Source organism: Rattus norvegicus, chromosome 1 (assembly GCF_036323735.1).
Source record: "Rattus norvegicus strain BN/NHsdMcwi chromosome 1, GRCr8, whole genome shotgun sequence".
NCBI classification, from domain to species: domain Eukaryota; kingdom Metazoa; phylum Chordata; class Mammalia; order Rodentia; family Muridae; genus Rattus; species Rattus norvegicus.
The window spans coordinates 262037855-262063957 of record NC_086019.1 but is presented as its reverse complement, the minus strand read 5'-3'; the positions used below and the strand labels follow the sequence as shown (position 1 = coordinate 262063957).

The window sequence follows — 26103 nt, the reverse complement described above, 5'->3', positions numbered from 1 at the left end:
CTGAGTTCACAAAGCACACACTTTTTATAAACATTTTGGCAGGAAATTCAGTGGTCGCCTGAGTTGGACGACTGCGATTGGTTACCCTGAGCAACGTTTAAAATTATTGGCCGACTCGAATGGGAAGGTTGTCTCCTTCCTTTGGCCCTGTCCTGCCCATCTTGTGGAATTTGTGGTATTCATCTTTTCTCCGAGTCACTTCCCTCTCCGTCCTCACCTTAGGCAGGGTAGTTCCCTGTTTAGGCCATTTCCTTATCTGTCCTCCCCACCCCACCCCCACCCCAGGCAGGGTGGTGGCCTGCTATTTCTGACAGGGTTCTCACAATGTGAGCCATTTCAAGTGGGTGCTAGGAACCAAAGCCAGGTTCTCTGCAAGAGTAGCAAGTGCTCTTAACCACCGAGTCATCTCCAGCCCCTTTAGAATTTGAAATGCAATGGCCTACAGCAATATATGGGAACACACTATTTGCAAGTTTTGTACTTGATAGATTTGCATCTAGAATATACAAAGAATGCTTATAATTCAAGAGTTCTGACAATCACAAGACAGCGACCATGGTGAGCAACCTGAATTTGAAGCTGGAATAGAGTTGGGTCAGATGCGTCTTCCTGTGGAGATACACATGTGATCAATAAGCTTATGAAGAAATGCTACATATCATTAGCATCACGAAAACAGAAGTCAGAAGCACAGTGAGATACTACTTCATAGCCACGGGGATGGCTAGAAAGAAAGACAATAATGAGTGTTGGAGAGGATGGGTGGAGACTGGAGCTCTCATGGTGGTGCTGGAGATGTGAAGTGATCTAGCCATCCTTGAAAACAGAGTAACGTTTCCTCAAAGAGTTAAATGGCAGGGCCACGTGATTAATACTTTACCTCCCAGCTATCTACTTAAGACGATTAAAATATGTGTGCAAATAAAATGCCATAAATGAAGTTTAATACTAGCGGTGTTAACTTTTCTATTGCTCTGACAGAGTGCCATGACCAAGCAATGAGTGAAGAGAAGGAAGGGCTTCTTTAGGCTGAGGGTATCAGATGGATCAGAGCCCGTCATGGCAGGGACGAGGTAGGCATCGAGGCCCGAATGGCAGTAAGCTGAGAGCTCACATCTGCCAGCAGGAATCAGAGCTTGGGCACTGGGAATGGTGTGAAGCTTAAAGCCTTTCCCCGTCATGGCCATACCTCTTAAACCTAACCAAACTATTGGATTCCAGATCATTCAGACATGGGTACCTTTACATTTATATACCCCAAACTGGGGACTTCAAAAAAACGTTCGCCCACTGGTGAAAGATCATCCCCCATTCTATGGGCTATTATTTATCACATTTGAAAATAAAAACTGGTATGTGCTGCAACATGGGTAAAACGCCCTCTTCTGGCCTTTAAAAGAATTTCCACTCACGGATACACACCCCAACACAGACACTCACAGTACAAGTAATGAGAAACAAACCAAAAATTTAAAATTACATACTAAATGAAAAGGGCCAGTTGAAAAACTCTCACATTATCCAATATCATTTATGTCTGATGCACGGATGAGGCAAACTTATACAGAAGGATTAGTAGTTACGTTAGTGCGGAAGATGGGGACGGGGGGGGGGGTGGGAAATAAATGCAAAGGGTACGGATTATGAAGAAAATTGCCTGAATTCGACTGCGGGGATGGCTGTGAATGTCGCAAACCCACCGGGCTGCACAATGTAAATGGGGCGATTGTGTGGTATGTGACTATTTCCTCAATAACGCTGTTATGAAAGAATCCAGTGAGGACGGCACACAGCATAGCTCCAACTTCGGATTCTCCGAATCCGTCTTAACAGCGGCACCAAAGGTCTGGAAGGGTTCAAGGAGCAGACCCTTAGGCTATCGCGGAAGAGAAGCTCTGTTGACAGCTCTAAAGTAAGCTTTCCATTTAGTGGCCGAACAAGGGCTAGAGATTGTCTCTTGATCTCTTGTTACCTCTGTCCATAGCCATGTGTTCAAATGTCACCAGGAAGGGACTGCGAACAGCTGGATGTGTTCTCTTCCCTCCCTCATGTTTGGCCAAGGTCCTCCCTCCCCCACGCCAGGCTTCTTGAGAAGAGGAGAGAGAAAGATGCTCCCCAGAGGAAGAGAAAATACACTCACCGCCCCCAGCAGCTCTGGAGGGTTTGTTTCCCCAGAACACACTTCATCTGTGTGTTTGGGATTCGCTCACACTTACCTCACCGATATGCTGTTTACTCAAACATCTGATGTCCAAGAAACCCTGGGAGCCTCATAAGGTTTAAAAAATTTTTTTATTATTCGAACCAGAGGGCTGAACTTTGCCAAGAGCAAATGGAACTCAGATATCCAACGGTCTGAGTTCAGTTTTCACTGAAGACAAAGGGTGAGCAGATCGTGAACTGAGCCAAGCGCTCAGTTTCTCCCACCCTTAATTTACAGTACATTGTTTTGGCAGACTCTACAATCCTGAAAGTTGGCTTTCTTCCCCAATTCCTCTCTCGGGTGTAACCATAAGCCTATCTTTTAGTTACGTTTACAAAAAAAAAAAAAAAAAAGATCATATTATATTAATTTGTGAGGCCCTCACCCATCGTTGCTCCTATAACCATCAATTTTATTAGAAAACTTAGAAACCTTTGGAAAACTTTAAAGAAATCCCCGGAAGCTGTATTTTAATTTGGCCTACTGCAGACATTTCATTTTCAAAATCTCTTCACGTGGGAGTTTATTTGTCATAGCCCCCATCTCAGTACATGGACAGGATACTAACCTGTTATCAACTTGGATCCTGAAGAATCACTAATTATGCTGAGAATGCTGAGATTGGGGAGATGCAAAATTCCCTCATTCTGCCTCCCAAAGAGAAAAGCAGAGGAAGGGGTGCTTACATTTTTGGGGGGTGGGGGTGGGCACCAATGGAGATTGAGCTCAGGGCCTTGTGCGTGGAAGGCAAATACTCTACCACCCAGCTAAATTTCCAGCCCTTTGCTTATAAAAACAGTTTATGTATGTGTGTGTGCACGTGCATATGTCAATGGGTGTGTGTGGAGGTCAAGAGAACAACTTAGAAAGGTTCATTTTCTCCTTCCATCAAGCTGGTCCCTGCGGTCAAACTCAGGTTGTCTGTCTTTGAGGGATACGTCTTTGAGAACTCTCTCTCTAGCCAGACCTCTGTCTGTCTGTCTAGCTATCATTTTTTGTTGTTTGTTTTTTTAGTTGGGTTTTCAAGACAGAATTTCTGTGTGTCCCCAACTGTACTGGAATGGAACTCACTCTGTAGACCAGGCTGGCCTTGAACTCAGAGATCTGCCTGCCTCTGCCTTCTGAGTGGTGGGATTAAAGGCGTGCACCACCAGTGCTTGATTTTTTCCTTGGGTTTTATTTCCTTAAACCCCCACATAAGAAAAAAAAAATGAGGAAATGAGAAACAGCAGCGAGACAACAACAAAAAGAAAAGAAACAAAAAAGAAAATAAAGAGGGAAAATGAAACTGTTTCGTTTCTGCCAGTCCAACATACACATTCCGAGACACTGTAGAGATCATTTTGCTTTTATGCTGAAAAAGCATTTACACTGTAACAGTTTGTATCTAAATCTATGTCCATGTTATTGTGAAAATGGGACTTTATGTTGTTTTATATTTTTTTTTTCATTTATTCCTTCAAACCTTACTAATAAAGCTGTAATGACTCATGCATAAAATTCAACTGTGCAGGTGAGTACTTAAATGATTCAGAAGGAGCACTTTTGATTGCAAGTGACGGAAAACCCATGTCAAAATGACTTAAGAACCAAAGGAAAATTTTGGCTGATATCTGAAGTGTAATGGGAGATGTGGTCCAAGGCCCAGCAGGCCCAGGGCTCAGGTGCTGTCAAGAGCTCTGTTTCTTCCTTTTGCCCTTGCTTCCCTCTGCTGCCGTGGTACCACTGGAAGGTTGCGCACAGAGCCAGCAGCTCAGGAGCATTGCTGTTGCCTGGCAGACGAGAGCAAGGTCCCATTCCAGCCTTATCATGGGGACCTTACTGTGCTGTGTCGGTCCCTTAGCAATCTCTGAACCATTATTGTGGCTTTGTGTCTGGGCCACACAGTACTCCTTGGGATTCAAATATCACCTGGACCACACAGACTGAAAATGGAGGAGCAGGGGTGGGGGTAGGGTCGGGGGGTGGGGAGGGGTGGGGCAGGAGTGACATTGAGCTCCAAGGATAGCTTGGCTTTCAGAATAAATAAATGGTGGGTGTCCAAAACCACAGGCAACAAAGCATGCACTTTTAGAACATGCTTCATGGTTTGTTTCCTAGAACTTTCCTAGCAAACGGTCATAAACTGGAGGCTAAAAACCCCAAAAGTTACTGTCCTAAAGTTTTGGAGTCTGGACTTACAAGATCAAAGTATCTACAAGGTCAAATTTTTATTTTTTCCTTGAGGGGTAATCTTCATACTTTTCTCTTGGATCTGTGACTTGCTGGCAACGGTTGTGCTTGGCTTGCAGGTGAGTGGCTCTGATTTCTCCTTTCATCATCACATGGCATTCTCCCTGTTTGTACCATGTGTCCAGATCCTTATTTTTTTTTTTTTTAAATAAGGACGTTAGTCATATCAGAGTAGGAACCTTTCTGTTCTGATATGATGCCATTTTAATTAATCGTACGCTCCGGAAGCGGAGCCAGGAAGGCAGTTGCCTAAAGTCATCCACCTCATCCACGATGGAAATCACTGTGCATAAGCTGGAATTCCTGGTGATGCGGGGCATGGTGTTATCAGGAGAGAGAGGAAGCTTAACATGGCTACCAGGCTACCTGACCTTGGGGTGGGGGATGGGGAAGTGGGGGAATCAAATGTAGGGCTTGGGACTACCCTGGGCCTGTGTGTCTTGGGGTAGGAGGGAGCAATTGTCAATCTCAGAATCTCAGGACAAGACCCCCTCCAGTCCCATGGCTCCGAACCCCACGGGCAATGAACTTGACTGCTGAAAAGCCCAATCTTTGCAACCAGTAAAATGACACAAATAGTTGCTTGGTCCATTGGGTTGTCATGGGTTAGACAGACTGGGTTCAGTCTGTGTCAGTGTGTCTGTACGGAGCCTGAAAAATCGTACTTAACCCTTCCTGTTCTCACCTCTGCAATGTTTTTGGAGTCTCCTTCCTGGGACTTCCCAAAAGAACTCGAAGACCATGAAGGTTGCTTTGCTGCCTAGTTCCGGGGACTACTCAGTGCTTCTTTCTCTTTCCTCTAAAAGCAATGACTCAAATTCTGAGGCAGCTCTTTTCTCCTTGGCAATTACGACCATGAATTGCTTACTGCCTTTGATCTCACTTATAACTCTGCCGGTAATGCCAGATTTTCCTCTTGTTATTCTTTTGGGCGTGGGCAGGAGCCAGTCCCTTTGTTTACAGTCTCCCTCTGACTCCATAAGCTTGAGGAAATGAACAGACAGGTTGTATCTATCACACACATTCTTTTCTGGCTGGTCTAGGTGCTAGCCTAATACTAACTGGGACTTTCAGTCCTCCAGGACACATTTGACACAAGTGTACTAGGACTTCACCAAGGTCAATGTGGGGTGGGACACAGACCGGCCTTTAGAACAGGGTGCTCATTTTCATTTAGTGCCAGGTGTTGTTCTAAGGACTAGGGACATAACAATGAACAAGAGAGCCACTGTGCCGGAGAAGTGTGCAATCTGGGGACATTTATTTCTGCAGCAAACACGTGAGGATGGCTGTCAGCTACTGCCCATTTTTAAGCAACAGAAACAACTCCTGCACTGACAGCACTGTAGTATGTGTGTAGGGTAGAGATAAAGTGGGCAGACTGTCCTCAGAAGATAAACTCATGTGAACAACGGTAGAAGCTGTGGGAAAAAGAGCAGGCTCAGGGGGCCCGGGTGTGTCCGAGGGGTTTACAGCTTTTAAGGAAGGTTTCATTGAGGAGGTGACACTTGACAGGACTGTGAGTGTCAAAGATAGTGAAGGCCAGCTTAGGTGGAGTGAAGTGACCCTTGAGCTGTGATTAAGAAGTCTCACCCTGCATGAAATGGGGGCTGTCTTAGTTTCTTTTCCCATTGTTGTGATACAACATTCTGACAAAAGGAATTTGAGGGGTAAAGGGTTTCGTTGGCTTACAGTTCCAGGTTATAGTTCACCGAGGCAGGGAACCAGTCCTTACATCGGTAGTCAAGAGGAGAGAATAATGTATTCATGTTAGTCCTCTACTCATTCCCACCGATTTAGACGGCCTAGGATCCTCTGCCTAGGGAGTGGTTCTGCCCGTATAAAATAACACAAGACATCCTTCAGATAGGCCCATAGGCTGTTCTCTCAGGCGACTCTAGAGTGGTCAAATTGAGAGCAGTAAACACCACAGGACACCTCGGTTAAGTTTGGTCTGGCTACGGTGCAAGCGTCACAAAGGTGAGGTGGAAGTGACGTACCCTAGTCCGGTGACGGTGGAGATGACGGAACTGGGTGGGGCTACTTTGAAGACAGGGCCAAGCGCAACTTGGGCAGATGGGGCATGGACTGGGAAGAAGGCAGAGATTGCTTCAAGATTTTTGCCCTTAAAACATGGAATAGCCACCGATTGAGATGAAAAAGCCCCATGTGAAGATTGTTTTTTTTAAGGAGCTAGGTTTGAACGCTTTAACGCCTGGTAGTTGCCCAAGTGAAGTGAGTAGCCGGTTTTGAAGCTGTTTGGAAAAGTCATTTGGGGGACACCTCTAAGGTCTCAGCAAGTTGTATCCTGATCCAGTCAATGTCTCCAGGACCCTAAAATAGGATCTTGCAGAGCTGACCACGACTTTCCCGTCTTAGCTGACCTAAAAGCTGGAACAAACCAGAGAAGCATGCAGCTTCCTTAGCTGGCAAAACTCCGGTCCTCCTCCTTAAATGCAGGGTGGGAAGAGAACTGCGGACCAATCGGCGACTCTTCCAACTGGTTGCACAGAACACCACCCTCTCCAAGCAACAACAGTTCACAAGGTTTCGGAATTCTGACACTCGACCACGCCCCCTCCGGAGAACGGGCGGGGCTTACAACGGGGCGGAGTCTCTGCGTGAGCACGCCACAGGAGGAGGGGCGTGGCCTGCCCGGTGCGCGCGCCTGGCCGTCGGTGATCAGCTGGTCTGCGCTCCCCTGACGTGGGTTGGGGCACGTCACCGACGAATGGCAGCCTCCAGAAAGCCGCCGCGAGTAAGGTGAGGGGACTGTGCCGGCCGGCCGGCCGGCGTCCGGCGTCCGGCGCGCGAGCTGCACACCGGGAGGGTAGGGAAGAGAGGGCGAGGAGCGTCGGGCCCGTGGCCATCGGGGGCGCGGGTCCTGCCCGAGCGGGAACCGGGGACCGATCTGTGCAGCCCGGCAGGACTCAGCTCGCTTCCGGCGGGGCCCCGGGCACCTCCGGGCTGCCGGAGCCTGTCCAGGGACTAGTGTGACCGAGGAACTGCCTCGCCCCGCCGGGGCAGGCGGCGATCCTTACTACCCACGACCCTGAGGGGAGGCCCTGCTATTGCAGGAAGTTGGTCCCTCTTGGATCCATCCCGGGTACTCAGAAGTGATTGTGCCCCTGCCCACACCCTTCCTCCATGGCGGCAATCTAAAGTTACAGTCCTGATCATTCTGATGACTGCATTTTACCTCCTGATTCAACGCCCCCAACAGAGACAGCCGTGGGGCCCTCCCTACCCAAATGGTCTCAGGGGCTGTATCAGGAAGCATGGGAAAATCCACCAGGAGCCTGCTCTGGGTTCTTCTTGGACATAGGAAGTGAGAAGATATTTCTCAGACTCATGTTGAACATGTCTTAGTTGATCCCTCCCCACACAAACCAGGCACACTTAGGTATTTAAAGTGAGAGATTAAATACACAAAACCAGAATTAAAACTCTGTGGTGATGCACAGAAGCTTACCCATCCTCTCAGACCAGTTGAGTCTTGAATGAACACACACACACACACACACACACACACATACACACACGAAGCTCCGCAGCCAACTTGTGAAATTCTTGTGAGTGGACAGGTCTCAAGCCTACCTTGACCTAGACCTGGTCTTGTGACAGTGTGTTAAGCGCAACCAAGAAGTTTCTATGTGCACTGTGAAGGGAGGCGTGGGTGATGATACATGTGGATAGACCTTCCCGGAAGTTTTCTACTGGAAATAAGGCTAGGCAAGTGGATAATGATGTAATGTCAAAGGCTAGGAGGAAGCTTGAGGACTGTACCACAGCCATGGCTGGATCCACCGTCCCAGTATTGGGGGTGGTCTGTGAACATCAGATGGTAGGCTGAGAGAGGGAGGGTGCTGTTGAAGGAGGCTAATGGAGACGGGTGAGTGTTAGTGAAGCTGAAGAGAGAAGAACCAATCCTGGCCCCAGACTTGTCTTCACTCTTTCACTTCTAGCTCCAGTGTGCTCAGCTCTTGCTTCGGCAGACTTTTTCCTTGTTGCAGTCGCTGAAAGTTCTAGGCTGACAGTCATCAGAGACAGCCTTATGCTGGAGCAGAAGTCTTAGCTGTCAGTGTCACTGAACTGACTTGATTGTCAATACTATCTGAACTGGTCATTCGGACCAGAGGAGTGTATTTTCCAAGCCTGTATTCCTGATGTGCTGGGGTCCATGTGCTACATCAGTGATAGATACTCTGGCCAATCCCTTGGGACGAAACATATATACATTAAATACGGGGATTCTCAGAGCCAATGGTGGTGGTCATCACATCAAGACCAACGGGTTCCGAGTAGTGGATGACAATGTTGCCTTCTTTCCTACCCTAAGAACTTGTCTCATTTATCCCATTTCACTGGATACAATTTAGCACTTGGCTTGTATTTGGCCTCAGCTTGGGCACTAGAGATTCGCCATTCTTACCGCTTACTGAGACTAGAGTTAGAAGTCTGTTGTGGTTTCTTTTTTAAAAAGAGAAAGGGAGGCAGATGTAGAAGTTTGGAGCAGTTCTGGCCAAGGTGGGTACTTTATACAAAGATGGAGCCAGCAGTGCTCTACACAACCCATTCCCTTTAGCTTCTCCTGCTCTGGAGAAGGTCTGGGCTTCAGAAGTTCTTAGAAGGGGTAGAGAACACTGGGAGGGAGGAGAGCTGAGAGCCGGACTCTTCATTCTGTGCTCCTTTGTTAACTGAATCCTTGAAAGGCTTTACTAGTCACTGAGGTGCGTAACTGTCACTGGTGCTTACGGCATTTTTATCCCCAAATTCTCTGTTAGATTATTATTTGTGAATGTGTAGGCTTGCCTGGGGTTTATGTGCACCACATATGTGCAGGAGCCCTTGGAGGCCAGAAGAGGGCTTTGGGTCCACTGGAACAGAAGTTACAGCTACTTGTGGGGGCCCTGAGAACCCAATCCAGGTCCCCTGCAGAGAGCAGCAAACACTTTTGATTCCTGAGCCATCTGTTTAGGTCACCGTCCCCCCCACTCTAATCTTGTCCTCCCCAGTATTTAGTCTTCATTTCCCTAATTCTGCATTCACCAGCCGAGCTAAAAAGTTACTTTGTCTCTATAGGTTCTCATTCTGGTCATTCATATAAAAAGATTCAGACACTGTTGTTGTTGTTGTTGTTGGTGGTGGTGGTGTATGCCATTTTTTCCCTTAGTTTAATTTCGTCCTTTTCTTTTTACGGTACTGTATATTGACATGCCAGGCAAGTGCTTTACCCCTGAGCTACACCCGTAGTCCTGTGAACAAGTTTTTTTCTGAGTCTGTGTTTTCAGTTTTCTTGAGAGTATGTCTAGGAGTAGAACTGCACTGGTTAGAAAACTATATTTACATTTTTAAAGAAACTGTCACATTGTTTCTCAAAGCACAGCACTGATTTACACGTCCACTCACTAGCAATGCCTGACGGTTCTCTCTGCAGTTCACACCCACACTGGTTATTGTCAGTGGTTTCGGTTGTCTTTTTTAAGGTTAGGTATGGCAGCCCATGCTTTTAATCTCAGAACTCCGAATGTAGAGACAGGTGGATCTCTGTGAGTTCAAGGCCAGACTAGTCTGCAGTGAGTTCCAGGCCAGTTAGCTATATAGTGAATGAAACACTGTCTCAGACAGGCAGACAAATGATATTTTATGTGTATGTGTGTGTGTGAGTGCCATGCCTAAGTGTATGTGTGTGCTGGAGCCCACCGAGACCAAAAGAGGGTGTCAGACCCCCTGGAACTAACTGCAGTTACAGGCAATTGTGAGCCTCTGTGTGGGTCCTGGGTTTGGATGGGGAGATGGATCTCTGTGAGTTCAAGACCAGATTGGTCGACCTTGCCAGTTCCAGGCCAGTCAGCTACATAGTGAAACACTGTCTCAGACAGACAAATGATATTTTATGTGTAGATGGGAGAGCCCACTGAGACCAAGACAGCTTGTTGGGCCCTCTGGAGCTAACTGGAGTGATAGGCAGTTGTGAGCCTCTGTGTGGGTGCTGGGACAGAACCTGGTCCTCTGAAGAGCACTAAGTACTCTTCTTAACCGCTGAGTCATCTCCAGCCTCTGAGTATCACTTTCTTAGTGGGTGAGAAGTCACATCCTTGTATCCTTTTTCCTTTTTTCAGTGTCGGGGGAGGAAACCCAGGGCCTCAGGCATGCTTGGGAGAGTTTCCTGCCTTTTCCTGAGCTCAGCTCCGCTGGGCATTGTTGTTCTGCAGGCTAATGATACCGAGTGGTATTGAACCTTTTCCCCTCCCCATCTGCTGCTTTTTGAGGTAGAGTTGCACACTTGGGTCTAGGCTGGACTCAAACTTGTAGTCCCCCTGCCTCAGCCTCCTGAGTGTTGGTACTGTATGTGTGAGCCACCACACTTAGCAGCGTTCTGCTTAAGGATCTTTGACAATTTGGAGAATGTTTTTTGATATTCTTTTCCTATTTTCAAATTATGGTTATCTTTGTATCAGTGAGTCAGAATAATGGTAGCCCTTTTGGCTAACCTTGGTCTCTTATATTACCAGATTTTAGGGTCTTTTAGGATCTGCATGTCGGCTTATGCATAGAAGCTAGCTGAAAATTTGAAAGAGAATGTTTAGTCTGTGTAGTAACCTTTTTTTTTTTTTTTCTTTTTTGAGATAGGAATTCTCTGTGTAGCCCTGACTGTCAAGGTTGGTTTCTAACTCACAGAAATTGGAGACCCCTGCGTCATACCTAGCAAATATTATCTTAATAATGAGTAAGTCTTCAAATCTGTGAACACAGACTCTCCTTCCGCATATTCAGTTTTGATTTAATTCACATCTCACATTTTTTTTTATATTCCACAGCATACATTTTATACCTCGTTTGTTAAGCACATTGACTATTTTGTCGTTTGTGATGTTATTGGACATGACTTTCCCTTAATTTTTCGATGTCGCGAGCAAGGGTGTGGAAGTATAGTTAATTTCTATACGCCACGTCTTTGGTGAGCTCAGTTACTTCAGTGTTTTCGCGAATCTTTAGGGCTTTGTGTGCTCAAAGCAGTACCATTGCACAGAGGACTTTGCTTGATGTCTGTCTGGATGTACTTGTTTCCCTGTCTTGCCTCGTCGCCCCGGACAGAACCACAGGCAGGGAAGAGAGCAGCCATGGCTGTCCTGTTTCTTCCTCCTCGTAGGAATTTCCTTCCGTAGCTTCCCACCCGTCACACGTTTTGAGGTTCTACTTATTCGATTGGCAAGTTACAAAAGTTACCTTTGCTCATCTCCAGGTGTGCGTACCACCTCTGGAGGTCAGGGGGCACCCTGGGGAGTCAGGCTCAGCTGTAGGCCCTTGACCTGCCGAGGGGCACCTCTTCCCGAGGAAGAGTTTCTCTTTCCGGTTTGCTGAGTATCTTTGTCATCCGTGGGCGTTGTATTCGTCAACTGATTCCCCCATGTCCTGAGATGTTGGTTTTCTCTTTACTACATTGAGCTGCTACCTTACAGGAAATTTCCTATGTTGAACCAACCCCCGTTCTTGGGACAAAGCCTGTGATTGTTCCTTTTCGTGCCGTTGTCGAGTTTGTTGATGTCATGCGCTCTGATCTGTGACATACATGCCTGTCATGTCTTGCTTTGGACAGCAACTCAAGGCCTCATTCTATCCTGTAGCCTGGTAGGGGCTTCATGGCCCTTGTATTGGCTATACTCACTAAGTTTCTGGAATGTTCTTCCTCTAGAACTGGACACTGGCTAGCTTCTTCACTCTTTTTCTTTTTTTAAATACAAGGTACGTGTTCTTAGAGTCCAGGGGAATCAGCTTTGGGCAGCAGTTGGAGGGCAGCCTCACGTAACTCTTAATCAGTGGTAGTGGCCGAAGCTTCCGGCCGGCCCAGCCTCCCTTGTGTTGTCACAGCCCACTGTTAGGCCTCATGCCCAGCCAGCGGTTCCATCCTGCCTTGCTGATGACCCGCTGGTTATGATTAACGTTGGAACCCCGGCCTGAGAGGTTGCAATGCAGAGGGCAGCTGGATAATGGCTGTTCCATTCACCTTCCAGAGCAGCACACCCCATGTCCCTGCTGCTCGGATATTCTGGGCTCCTCGGCCAAGCTCGCCCTCTGTGTTGTTGTTGAGGGTCCCCTCAGCAGTGCCCCAAGTGGATGTGCATCCCCTTCCTGAGCAGCCACTGTCATTCCGCCGACGTGGTTAGAGTTCAGGATTGTGTCTCCTGCCTTCATGCTTTCTGTGGCAATGATCCAGCATTTCCGGCTGCCCCCTGCAACCAGAGATAGTCTGCAGACCTACAAGGATCATAGCGGACTACCACAGCCTTCTTCTCCTCCAAGGGTCCTGGCTCAGTCCCCTTTTCTGGCCGGAACCGGAGAAAGTCAATCATTCAATAATTCTGCCTGTGGCCTCCACCATTACCGGGCACTCGGGTGTGGCCCGTATGGTTTCGACCCCCAGACTTCCTCATCTTCACTGGTTTAACTGTGCACTTGGTAGGACTCTTCCAGGACACAAGCTTGGTGCTGTGGTCCGCAGACATACGCACTGGGCAGTGGGAGGGCAACGCCGGGGCAGAGGGCAGCTGAAGGAGGACATTGCTCTGGCCAACAGGGAGCAGAGGCGGAACCCAGGACGGTAATGGCCGGGGAGGCCAGGTTCAAGGAGCGCAGAGCGCTGGCCAGCGTGCACAGGGCCATGGAATGACCAGATTCCTCCATACAGTACTCGCTTTTACCTTTATCCAGAACCTCGTGCTCTTAGACGACGTTTCCTTTTTTTAAAAGCTCTTTCTGTGCTCAAATGGCAAATATTATCAGGAAGACCTCCCTTAGCTGCCTCACAGGAGGCCAGCCTTCCTCTTATCTTCTGGACACCCTCTCTCTCTCGTCCCACCTTCCTTTTTCCTCTTTGTAGAGCTTTGTCTGTTGCCTTCTCTCCCTTGTCCTGTGTCTCTCCTGCCTTGTCGTATAAACCAGTCAGACAGACGTCTCATCCTCCGAAGTGTCCAGGTTCCCAGGTAATACTTGAGTGAGCTTGAGAGAGCTTGGCTAGGCTGCTGGTGAGGTTAGCCTGGGAAGGTAGCGGATTCCATGCCTGGAATTCAGGGTTCTTACAGAGGGGACAAGACACGCGTGTACCTTTGCCTAAGAAGTTAATGTGAGAATTAGCAATGAGCGACAGTAATGCTTGTATGAACCAGGACACAGCTTTTCATAGACAGTTCCTGGTCAAGGCAAGTGCATCCCTCCCATCCCCTGTTGAGATGTGTATGTGCTTGCTTTGTAGCGCAGGGTGGGCTCAGACTCTCCCCTCCTGCTCTCTTGGTGTGTACTGCGTGCCTGGCTAATGATAAACTTCAGTTCCTTGAGACAGGTTCTCTGTATCCTGGACTGACCTTAAGCCAAGCAGCGAAGGGATAGCTTTGAACTTCAGACTCTACCTCCCAAGTACTGGAATCTTGAGCATGCGCTACTTACCGTGTCTGGTTTATGCAGTCGTGGGGATTGAACCCATGGTTCCCTCTGTGCTAGGCAAGAGTTCTGTCAACTGAGCTACATCCCCGACCCATGACGATAAACTCCCAGTGAGCTACCAACAGGGAGAAGCCGCAGATGCAACGAACACAGGAGTGGCTCTCTAGGTCTCAAACAGTGCTCATGCTGCTAGAAGGGGAGACCGAGACCAGAGCAGAACAGACAGGACACTGCAAAAAAACTGAAACAGAGCTGACTAAGTAGAACCTGTGCGAGTGAAATATCTCGTCCTTGAGAATGTAGTCACTGAAAGTAAATCAGTCCAGTAGTGGGGTTAGATGCCATTGAAGAGAATTCATGAATTAAGGGTAAGCTGTGGAGGCTCTTGACAAAGACAGTCTAATGGGTCCCACTGGGAAGCTCCCTGCTGTGGGGTGCATGAAGTGGAGGGTGGCTTATCTGAAACCTGTAGCCAATCACGATAGCAGGGTTGAGAGTTGTGACTCACAGAGGTCGGCTGAGCCAGGGTGACGCCTCCCTCGACCAGCCCTGCCATATACTCTGGGGCCGACGTCTGCAGCACTCTCTGCTCTTTCTCTTCAAGGGCGAATCGCCAGGACTTTGAGCTGAGAAATTTAAGGATAATTGAACCTCACGAGGTGACTTCCTCAGGAGACAGGAGTGTGGAAACAGGTAACAGTAATTCTTATACATTAGGTATTGTTTCTGGGTGAGATGAGGATCTGGAAATTAGAAACCGTGGTATCCTCTGGGTGATCCATTACTGTTTTTATATATTTACAGCTTAAATCGACTGCATTATATTTGGTCATTGTGTATGCACATGTGAGTGTAGACGCCATGGTGCATGTATGGAGGTCGGGGGACAGCTTGTGGAAATTGGCTTTCTCCACCATGTGGGGCCTGTTCTGGAACTCAAGTCAGGCTGGGTGACAAGCACCTCCACCTGCTGGGCCATCTTGCTGGCTTCTTTTTTTCCCCCCTCCCAAACCAGAAAGTTAAATTTCCTTTTCTCCCATTTCTTGTTCTTATGGTTATCTGTCCAGTAAGGTTGCTAGAAAGATGACAGGCAGGAGAACTTGGCTATATTCCTGCTCTAGGGAAGCCTCGGCTGCCCGTGGCCGCCCAAGGAGAACTGTAGCACGAGCTCCATCCTGAAGCAGCTGCGTGGCCACCGCTAAGTACCTGTGGGAAGACTAACGGTACTGTGCGGTTTTACATCTAGAAGTGCAGACTATCCTGCTCATTCTGAGCTGTGTTAGGAAGAAGAGAGGAAGGGAGGAGGAAAAAGAGGGAGGAGGGGACGAAGGGTACAAACAATCAGATTCAGAGTTGGGAGAAAGCTTCCAAGTGTGTGATTGGGGAGTTGAGGTGGGAGACGCCGGCTGGAGATGAGTCCAAGGACTGATTCTGCTGCTCGTAGGCCCAAGGAATGCTGGGAATGAGGCACGGGCTAGAGAACTGCAGAGACCTAGTGTTCTAGCTCATTTAGCTGACTTGGGCACTTTCCTAACTCCTTCCAACCCCTGTTCTTTAAATGGGAATAACGAAATCTTCCTCGGAAGAATCATCGTGAGAATCCAGTACTAATGTTTATAAAGCCCTTGGCTGCCTCAGCCATGTAGGTAGAGACACGTGCTGTTGCTAGACCAGAGCATCTGGGCATGCTCTAGGATGCTGAAATTGGAGGGCATCAGCCCTCTGTCCTTATAACAAGACAGGTGGGAATCCCAGCTGGAGCCTCAGGTCCAGGTTCATGTATTTCTTGAGCCCCTGCATGCGTGCCACAGTTGTCACGTTTAGTGCCAGCCACCCAGTGAGGACAGTGGGCTGTGGCTTCAGTGCGAGCAGGGAAAAGCCTTTGTGACAGCGGCTTCGGGATTGAGAACTTATTTCATATGCAAGAGACTCTTTAATGAGTTATTCTCTTTAAGTCATGATTTAAAAATACCTGGCAGTATAGGCTAATGTTACATCACGGGCCGGTCTGTTGCTCTTGGCTTTCTACTTCCCTGCGCACTGCTCAGCTCTTGGCTGCTGCTAACGTTTCTAACAAATAAAGGATAGGGAGGGAGGTTTTTTTAATATGACATCTTCTAAGTTTCTAACTTTTCATTTCAGCCTCGTAGCTTCTTCTGAAAAGATCACAGACACAACCTTGTGATAGTCACCATCTAAATGCACAGTTACACACGGACATAGAAACGCCGTGGCCTCTGCTTTAGGGAAGGCAGGATACATACCCGTTATAGCATCGAACCCATTGCATTTCTTTTTAGTTTATTCTGTGTCAGACTCTAATAATTGCAGAAACTCATAAAAATGCTTGTCACGTAATGGGTACTCTTATTGGTAATGGGTATTCTTCCCGTAGAATAGTTAGTTTTCCCTCCTGCCACTTCCACTCCGGTCCTGGGTGCACAGTTTTGCTAGTTTGCCCTTGAGCTTCAAGCCTTCAGCCTTCAGTCACCTGCATAGACTGTTTTTCACAGCCATGGCTACTCAGCCATCCTTCCTCTTGTACTTACCCCAGTGGTTGTCTCCAGGTGAGCTGTTTCTGGTCTACAAGCCCTTGACTTCAACCGTTGTCTGGTGCTGTGGTCTCCATCTTTACTGTGTCCCTACCCCCCACACCCAATCTTTATCTCTTGGTTGTACTTTAGGGAGTTTTTTCATCCTGTTCGAGGACACAGATGACAAAGAATTTGCTACATTTTACTCCAAACCAATGTGAGGAAACCTGAAGGATAAGAGACAGGAAGAGGGGGAATTCGAGAGAAGTGATAGGGGGCAGAAGATATGGCGGACGGAAGTAAATTCTCCATTGTGAGAAGCTGACGATGGTTCTAAGACGGCTGATGTGCCAATCAAAGAGAGGGATGCAGTGACGAGGAAGGAAATTGTGATGAAGACCAGGGCTGGCCGTGAGGAGGAAGCCAAAGATGACTTTGACCAAACCCACTTGTTCTTGACCATTTTTGGTTTGTAGCTGAGGTGTAAATGCCTGTGGTCGGCTGTGTTAAATTTGTCCATGAGGTTAGTAGCTGTCCATGTCGACGCATTTGCTTCTGCATTGCAAACACCCCGTTGGTGCCAGCAAAATTCTTCAGTTGGAATGTGCCTCAATTTAAAAACTAAATTAAAGCTGAAATCTTTGAGAAAATCAATGATCTTGAAAGACAGGATGGATTTTTGTCAGGTTGCCTTTTAAAATTTCATATTCAGAAGTCCCCCTCCCCTGGTTGTGGTGGGGAGTCAGTAGTCCAAAGACTTCTGTAGTCCTAGTTTAGGAAGCTGTAGTAAGGGGAGCCGCTGAGTTCAAGTGGGCTGGAATAGCATGGGCAACAGGGGTCCCTGACCATTGTGGGACAATGTTTGATTTGCTCTAGAATGTAGTTTAGAAGCATAACAAATCTGTTCTGAAACTCAGGAAAGTGTCACAGTTAGGTTTTGTTTTCCGGTGCTGGAGTTCATCTGAGTTGACTAGGTTTTCCTCAGGATCCATGGAGGTCTTAACATACGAATTGTTTTGATTTTGGGGAGTGGAGCAGGGCTGTGTACTGAACCTAGTGCCTTGTGGTTCTAGGCAACTGCTTACTACTGAGCTGTACCCTGAGTTCTAAGATGAACCCGTAGCAGTGCAGGTACTTTCTGTGTTTGTGTGTGTGTGCTGCTAGGAGTGGGTTCTAGAGCCTAGTGCATACGAGGCAAGCACCCTTCCCTGAGCCATCCTTCCTTTCCTTTTTCCTGTGAAGTAAGGTATCACTGATTTGTCCAAACCACCCAGGAACCTGTGATTCATTTGCTTTATTCTCCTAAGTAGTGGCTTCCGACCAGATATTTTGGCTCTCTCTTTCTCTGAGACGTGAGCGGATACAGGCTCAGTAGATGGGAGAACAGGGAGGAAGGCCCCTCTGAAGACAGGAGAACAGGGAAGAAGGCCCCCCTGAAGACAGGAGAGCAGGGAAGAAGGCCCCCCTGAAGACAGGAGAACAGGGAAGAAGGCCCCCCTGAAGACAGGAGAACAGGGAATAAGGCCCCCCTGAAGACAGGAGAACAGGGAATAAGGCCCCTCTGAAGACAGGAGAACAGGGAAGAAGGCCCCTCTGAAGACAAGAGAACAGGGAAGAAGGCCCCCCTGAAGACAGGAGAGCAGGGAAGAAGGCCCCCCTGAAGACAGGAGAACAGGGAAGAAGGCCCCCCTGAAGACAGGAGAACAGGGAAGAAGGCCCCTCTGAAGACAGGAGAGCAGGGAAGAAGGCCCCTCTGAAGACAGGAGAGCAGGGAAGAAGGCCCCCCTGAAGACAGGAGAGCAGGGAAGAAGGCCCCCCTGAAGACAGGAGAGCAGGGAAGAAGGCCCCCCTGAAGACAGGATTCCAAAGCAGCTGTGCTCTAAGGAACATGGACACGATTGGGTGACAGATGGGACAGTTTCCAGTGATTCTTCCTTTGAGTAATTCTGCCCCGAGACTCCTCAGAGATCTAAGTCCAGTCGTCGAGGTTGCCCTTCTGCTGATGATGCACTGGTGGGGTTTCGGTGAGTCACATAGCCAGTGTGAGGTACACTGCAGGGAAGTCTTTGGAGGGCATCATAAATACCGAGGTGTAGTGCTGGTGGCTGAAGACAGAGAAGCAGACAAAAGGCACGGTGATGGGTAAGTTGCAGCATCAGGCTGAGTGCAGGAAACCCTGCCGGAGCTGCCTTCCCAGAGCTTCCATTATGATGACCTTTGTGCATCAGGTTGTTTCTGGGTAAATAATACCTTTCCTTATTTGTTTTAAGTGAGTCACAAAAGCCCAAACACCGACAGTGTCAAATGCTGGCAAAGATATGGAGCAGCGGGAACTCGTGTTCATTGCTGGTGAAGCACGGCCCAGCCACTTTGGAAAGCAGTTTGACAGCTGTTTACAGGCTAATAGATGCTTGTCCTGTGTGAGCTTTTACATTCCTTGGTCTTTACCCAGATACGTTGAGATAGTACGCGCACACAAAGACTGTACCTGCACATGCCTCTCTACGGCAGCTTCATTCCTAGTCACTTGGAAGCAGCTTAGACATCTTTCTTCAGGTGAAGGAATAGGTAACCTTCAGAACAGTTGTTGGAGGACCATTCAAGTCTAAAAAGAGTTGAGGTATCACACCTGAAAAGACATGGGGAATTCTTACTTTCACCTTGGTAAGTGAGAGAAGCCAGTCTGAAAAGGCTACGTGTGATTCTGGCTGAATGACATTCAGGGGAAAACTAACTATGAAGATAGTAAGAAAAGCCAGAGATTTCCAGGGCCCAGGGGAGAGTGAGGGTTGGGTAGTTGAACAAAGATGATTTGGGGGTCTTCGAAAATACTGTGTGCTCAGACATGGTGGTCCATACCTGCGATCGTGGGCTTGAGGCCAGCCCGACTTACGGTAAGTTCTGGATCAGCCTGGGGTGGTGTGGGAACCGTGCGCTCTTGTTGTGAACCTGAACCTGGAGCTGCCCTCAAAGGTAAAATGTCACTAAAGAGTGTATTGAAGGGCTGGTGAGGTGGCTCGGTGGGTAAAGGTGCTTGCTGCCACGTCTGATGACTTAAATTGGGTCCTTTGGGACTCACACTGTGGAAGGAGAACTGATTCCTGCAGTGTCCTTGACTTCCACATGTATGGGCACATATACCCACTCAAACAAACAAATGCAACTTAGAAATGAAGAGAATACTTGGAGCTGGGGATGGCTGTGTGTGTAGTTTCCAGAACTCAGGAGGCTGAGTCTGCCATTCCAGCTGGAGACCCTATCTCCAGCGACAACAGGGGCACAGCAACAATTCCCCAGACTCCAGCGACAACAGGGGCACAGCAACAATCCCCCAGACTCCAGCGACAACAGGGGCACAGCAACAATCCCCCAGACTAACAACCCTTCTTTAAACAAATCCCATGTTCTACTCTTACCTCTCGCATTCTAGTCTGACCTCTAGCATTCTAGACATGTTTTATGCGAGTAATGCATGGGGCGGAGGCCTCATGCTTGGACACAGCTCAGTACTGGCTTCTGTGAAGTCATTGGTTAGGTTGCAGTAGGGCTGTGTCTAAAAGGCTTGTCTATTGACAATGTCAGCATCTGTTGAGTAAAGATCTTTTGAAGAATCTACCAAGCAGGGGCTGGAGAGATGGCTTGGGCTACTCTTTCAGAGGACTTAGTTTCCATTTCCAGCACCCACATGGTAGCTCACAGCTGACTCTTAAGTCCAATTCCAGGCGATCTGATACCTTTTGGTCTCCAAGAACATCAGGCATGCACATACTGCACATACATACGTACATACATGCATACATATATACATGCATACATACATACAGACAAAGCATTCATATACATATACATAATTTAAAATTTGGCAGTCTCATCCATTTATAAAATTAATTTCAGTCATTGTCAGCCTGTCACTCTCATCCCCCACTTTCTCATTGAAGACTTTCTTCATTAAGCTATGTCCTGCTCTCACACCTTCTTTCTCTGTGTTATGCGTAATCCATTTAGGTTAATGGTCGCTTGCACAAGCGTGGGTGGCATTATTCATTGAAGCATAGGCAACTATCAGTGGCTACATCACTGACGAAAACTACACCCCCTCCCAGAAACCAACTGCCAGTTGTCTCTCAGGGGTGGGCAGGGCCTTATCCATGCTGACCTGTCGACAGGCCTGGTCTGGTGCAGGTCTTGTGTGGATAACCACGGCTGCAGTGAGAGTGTGAGTGTGGTTATGCCATGTCATGCATCTCTCCATGCTCTGGCTTTTAGATTCCGTAGGCTTCTCCTCTGCGATCCCTGAGCTTTGGAGGAGGGGATGCAGGTGGTCCATGTGGGGTGGAGGAGGGGATGCAGGTGGTCCATGTGGGGTGGAGGAGGGGATGCAGGTGGTCCATGTGGGGTGGAGGAGGGGATGCAGGTGCAGGAGGGGATGCAGGTGGTCCATGTGGGGTGGAGGAGGGGATGCAGGTGGTCCATGTGGGGTGGAGGAGGGGATGCAGGTGGAGGAGGAGGAGGGGATGCAGGTGGTTCATGTGGGGTGGAGGAGGGGATGCAGGTGGAGGAGGGGATGCAGGTGGTCCATGTGGGGTGGAGGAGGGGATGCAGGTGGTTCATGTGGGGTGGAGGAGGGGATGCAGGTGGAGGAGGGGATGCAGGTGGTCCATGTGGGGTGGAGGAGGGGATGCAGGTGGTTCATGTGGGGTGGAGGAGGGGATGCAGGTGGAGGAGGGGATGCAGGTGGTCCATGTGGGGTGGAGGAGGGGATGCAGGTGGAGGAGGGGATGCAGGTGGTCCATGTGGGGCGGAGGATTTATCACTCTTCTTGGCATCTCTGAGGAAGCCATGAGGAGCAAGCCAGCACTCAGCATCCTCCATGGCCTCTGCATCAGCTCCTGTCTTCAGGTTCCTGCCCTGACTTCCTTCAGTGATGCCCTGTGAGGTGGAACTCTAAGCTGAAATAAACCTTCTGTATCCCAGGTTGCCTTTGGGCTTGGTGTTTTATCACAGCAATAGGAACCCTGAGATTAAGACGTCCCAAAGTAAACACTCTCTCTCAGCACCTGGGTTATTGCAATTCTAGGAACTTCTTTCTGCATGCACGCATTCTAAAATGCAATTCTAAAGTAAAACAATCCACACAGCCTTTTCAGAATAGGTTTCTAATTACCCCTCAGGCCTAGACATCGTTCCAGTGTGCAAACACAATACACCTATGAAATATTTTCCTAGGTCCATGTAATTTTTAGTGGCTGCTTAGTGTTCTATGCATTATAGTTTGTTTTTAACTAATAGTGTATCCCTCTATTTCTTCCACAGCTATAAACAAAGATCAGCACCTACATCTCCTTATACCTGTTTAATTTTCTTCTTAGAATGATATCCTAGAAGTGAAAGATAGTCAGGAAATGAGTCTTAGTGGCAATATTTTTCTTGCCTCCTAACCAGTGTTTAGAAGTCGCATCTCAAAACTACTAGCACCAGTGTATCTAGCTACCCCGGGCTTGGTCTGGTGGTGGAGTGGTCAGTCAGTTTGAAGATGAAGCTGGGGGAGGATGTGAAAGCTGCTTTTCTTCAGCTTGCTGTGGATCAGTGGTTGTTAAATTGCTGGGCCAGCCCCATTTCCTAACAAGCTCTCCTGTTGCAGACCACAGGATGGCTCCGAAGGTGACCTCAGAGCTTCTGCGGCAGCTGCGACAAGCTATGAGGAACTCGGAGTGCGTGGCAGAACCCATCCAGGCCTACATCATCCCATCGGGAGACGCCCACCAGGTACCAAGTGGGGACGCTGAAGGTGCATCCGTCAGCCGCCTTTCCTTCTGGCCTTCCCTCAGCTCTAACACGTTTATAGAATTGTAGTTGTAAACCCATCAGGAAACGTGTCTCTGGGGCTTGACACAGGAGCCGTATTTGACTACATATCACTGAATGCCGGTAGCTTCCACTCGAGCTTCCTTGCTCCCAGTGAGTTTAGCTAGCTTTCAGTAAACTGGGAAGAATCAGTGGGCAAAGTAAGGGCTTTAAGTTCTGGGTCTTTCCCTTTCGGGTGTATTCTGTCACACTGCTCCTGCCATGCTCTGACCCCATCAGAGCTGCCTCCTGCCTCTTTCTGTATATGCAGAGGGTCCCATGTCTTGGTCATTGCTGGAAGACAGAGCCTTAATGGGGCTCCATCTTAGTGGTAATTTGTGGATTCTAGGGCTAACTTGCTGTGGGCAAGTCAGCAGGTATGTGAGTGTCCACCCGCCCTGTGACGTGCTACTTAAGGGCTACGAAGATGAATCTGGAAGGTTGGGCTCCGGCTCTTACCACGGTTCTGGTTTACTGAGAGAAGAAACAGTGTGCAAAGTACTCCCTACCTCTCCCCATAGAGGCATCAGAGTGCTCCCACCTCCCCATAGACGCATCAGCGTGCTCCCTACCTCTCCCCATAGAGGCATCAGCGTGCTCCCACCTCCCCATAGAGGCATCAGCGTGCTCCCTACCTCTCCCCATACAGGCATCAGCGTGCTCCCCACCTCTCCATAGAGGCATCACCGTGCTCCCCATCTCCCCATAGAGGCATCAGAGTGCTCCCACCTCCCTATAGAGGCATCAGCGTGCTCCCACCTCTCCATAGAGGCATCTGTAAGTTTTTTCCAGCCTCTGCGCATGTGCAGAGCACTACCCCAGTGGCTGAGTCTGAGCCGACAGAGTTGGATTCTGCCTGAGGAATCAGTGTAGTTAGTGCAGTGGTTGAAGATGTCCATGGCGATGAACAGATGGCTCAGTGGTTAAGAACAGTTGCTGATCTTCCAGCAGATTCCAGTTTGATTCTCAGTGCTTGTGAGAGACGGCTCCCAGTTACCTGTAATTGTAGGTCATCTGCTGCCTCTTCACCTCTGCAGGCACCCTCATGCACATACGCATAGTCACCCACAGACATTTAAAAAGGTGCGCACACGTGTGTCTGTTGGAAGGGCGAACTTGGCAACCGCTGTGAAGAAAACTTGATGGGGCAGTGGCAGTCACAGGCAAGGAGGGGATGAGAACAGGAGGATGGCAGTTGAACTAGAACGTGAAGGGTAGGGAAAGTGTGGGGAGTGGAAATTGGGCATGGACAAGGGAAGGGGTTCCAAGTAGGAGGGTTAATAGGGACAAAACCGGAGAAGCAGAAAGCCTCTTAGAACTAGTAGTATGGCCAGTTTCCTTGGAGAAGTCTCAGGGAACGAAAGAACATTAGTGGGAGATAAGGCTGGGTTTTAGGAGTCCTCAGTTGCAGGTGGCAGAAACTACCTGGAGGCGCCATGTACAATCAAAAAAAATGTTTTGAGAGTTTAGCGCAAGTGGTTTTCAACCTGGGAATCAACCTTTCCCAGTGGTCGCCTAAGACCATCTGCAAACACAGATTACATTATGATTTATAAGAGCAGCAAGATTACGGTTATAAAGCAGCAATGAAGGTAATTTTGTGGCTGGGGATCACCACACATGTGGGGCAGTCAGTGTTCAGGGGCCGCAGCAGTGGGAGGGTTGAGAGCCACAGGCTTAGAGGCAGAAATGCTGTGTTGGCAGTGCTGGCAGTGCTGGCAGTGCTGGGCTCTCTTGCTTTTGCAGTTCTCCTGGAGAGGAATGTGCTGGCCTTGAGGAAGTGTGGGGAGGAGTAGGGAGGAGGCTCTTGCCAGGGGCATCCAGAGCAGGTTACAGAGCAGGCAGTATGAACCGGACAACTGCTGCACTTGCGTTTCCCTATCTCTCTCTTACTTTCAAGATAGTAGACTGAGCTTCCCCCCAGGTTCAGAGTCCCAGGTGAGGTTGTGATTGATGTGAACACCTTGGTCTTCCTCTCGCACACCTCTCCTCCCATCCTGGGGAGCAAACATGGGGCTGGGGTCTCCCCTGAGGGAGCAGGCAGTGAAGGTGTGACTGTGAAGTGCTAAGATCAACCTCTACTGTGGTGTTAGAAGTGTTGTGGGTGCTCTCGTGTCTTGTCAGATGTCCTACAATGTGTGAGCTGAACAGTGCAGTGAGCTGTAGTGAAAACACACCCCGGAGTCCCCCAGCACAATCCTGTAGAGCACAGTGCCAGAATGTCAGGAACTACACACTGTACCCAACAGGGTTCTAGATGGGCCTTCACCCCGAAAAGCAGATATCGAGAGTGAGAGACCCTTCATTTCCCCTCCTCCCTGCTCCTGTGACCCACCATTGCACTTAGGGATCCGAGAGCTTGAGCAACTCAGATGCCTCAAGTAGCCTGAAGCACGTGTTTGACTTTAATGGTGTTTGCTTTGCCTAACAGTGTCCTCAAGGCTGCACAGGACAGGAGCTGACAGGTGTGGGTGATAAGGGTCCTCCCTCCCCCATGTCACCCCCTCTCTTCCCTTTCCATTTGCTTGCCTCCATGTCCTCTCTCTACTTTATCTGTGAACCCTTACCTCCAAAGGTGGCCTCGTGCAGAAAGATTTGAGCCTCACTGCCTTCCTCCCCCCACTGTTAAGTGGACTTGCCTGGCTCAGACTGTGTGCAGCTGTGTGTGTCTGTGCCTTCGGGTTTCTGTTCCTTTAGCCCAGTGTTAAGCTACACCCTGTACTATCTGTGTGTTTATGGGCAGAGAACATTCTCGTAGCTAAGCCAAGCCAAGCTTATCTTGATGTTCTTAGGCCTGGGTGCTGTTCATGTAATACCTTTTTCTCTTTATCACCAAGAGAAATTCTGTGTCCCATTGAATTTTAAGTGCTTTCGCCTCTGACATTAGGTGTGGCCTAACTTACCCTAATGTACCCTTCGGGGATGACGGTAAGGCTGGCCAAAGTTTAACAGCCCTCAGCTCTAATGATCCTGGAATATCATTGTTGAAGGTTTGTCCCTGAATAAAGAAGCTGAAGCTAGAACCCCAGGGGGGGGAAATTATTTAGCAGCAATAAATCAAACTTGCTCACGCTAGTCACTAATTATCGATGTTACCGTCTAGACTTCATACATTTATATATACTTACATTCCTTTATTTTTTATTGAGACCAGGGAATGCACCGCAGGGCCCCTGGTCTGTGCACAGGGACTGTGGGGAAGCTGAGCTTTGTTTTTTTTGTAGTTTCTGCCCGTTCTAGGGGGCTGACACTGGACAAATGCAGAGGCAGGCAGCTCCCCTGGGGGCCCGAGGACGATCCTGGGTCAAACACTTGCCTGCGTAGCCAGCTGCATGGTTGTTAGATTCTGAGCTCAGCTAACCTGGTCACAGGCTGCTGTCAGCAACTGCTTAAGGCAGGCCTGCCCCTTAGGTTTCATTGCATGAGCTGCTTTTACGGTTGCTGTCACTGTTAAGCAGTGAATGAGAGTCCCCTTAGAGTAAAAAGCTAGACAAGCCACAGAGTTGTGAAGACACACAAAACTGCTCGTGTCAGGGAGGGGCCCAGCCAGCACCGTCCAGGAGGAACGTGTGAGGGGTGTTCAGTGTGCAATCTTTAGCCACGTTGTAAGACAGTAAAGTACTTAAATGATTCACTCCGGGGTATCAGAGGAAACTATCATTTTCACATACCTGTATAAAGAGTATAGATTACTTTTTGTAGGAAGCGTTCGAGTATGGTAGTTTATATCTATAAAACACCTCAATTTAAATCTGGTTTCGAACATTTGATCTGTATTTACCTTTCATTAAATTTGTAGCTGACAAAGTAGACTCACATACCCAAGTTGTTCTAAGCATACCTAAAAGT

At 48.5% G+C, this 26103-nt stretch overlaps 1 protein-coding gene and 1 pseudogene across 4 annotated transcripts in view; one reads left to right on the top strand and one right to left on the bottom strand.

The window, feature by feature from the left end:
- Positions 1–6478: 6478 nt before the first annotated feature.
- Positions 6479–26103, top strand: part of Xpnpep1 (X-prolyl aminopeptidase 1) — a 50719-nt gene continuing 31094 nt past the window's right edge. Inside the window, exons 1-3 of one of the 4 annotated variants that reach the window (XM_039084472.2) lie at positions 6479–7198; positions 14481–14569; positions 22052–22176. In XM_039084472.2, the coding sequence (XP_038940400.1) occupies positions 7167–7198; positions 14481–14569; positions 22052–22176 (246 nt within the window). In that variant the 5' untranslated portion in view covers positions 6479–7166. Of the gene's footprint in view, positions 7199–13311; positions 13420–14480; positions 14570–22051; positions 22177–26103 lie in introns of those variants that run through there. The other 3 variants (NM_001398660.1, XM_063272403.1, NM_131913.3) reach the window with 3 other exon arrangements.
- Mrpl2-ps1 (mitochondrial ribosomal protein L2, pseudogene 1) lies at positions 11207–13099 on the bottom strand (annotated as a pseudogene).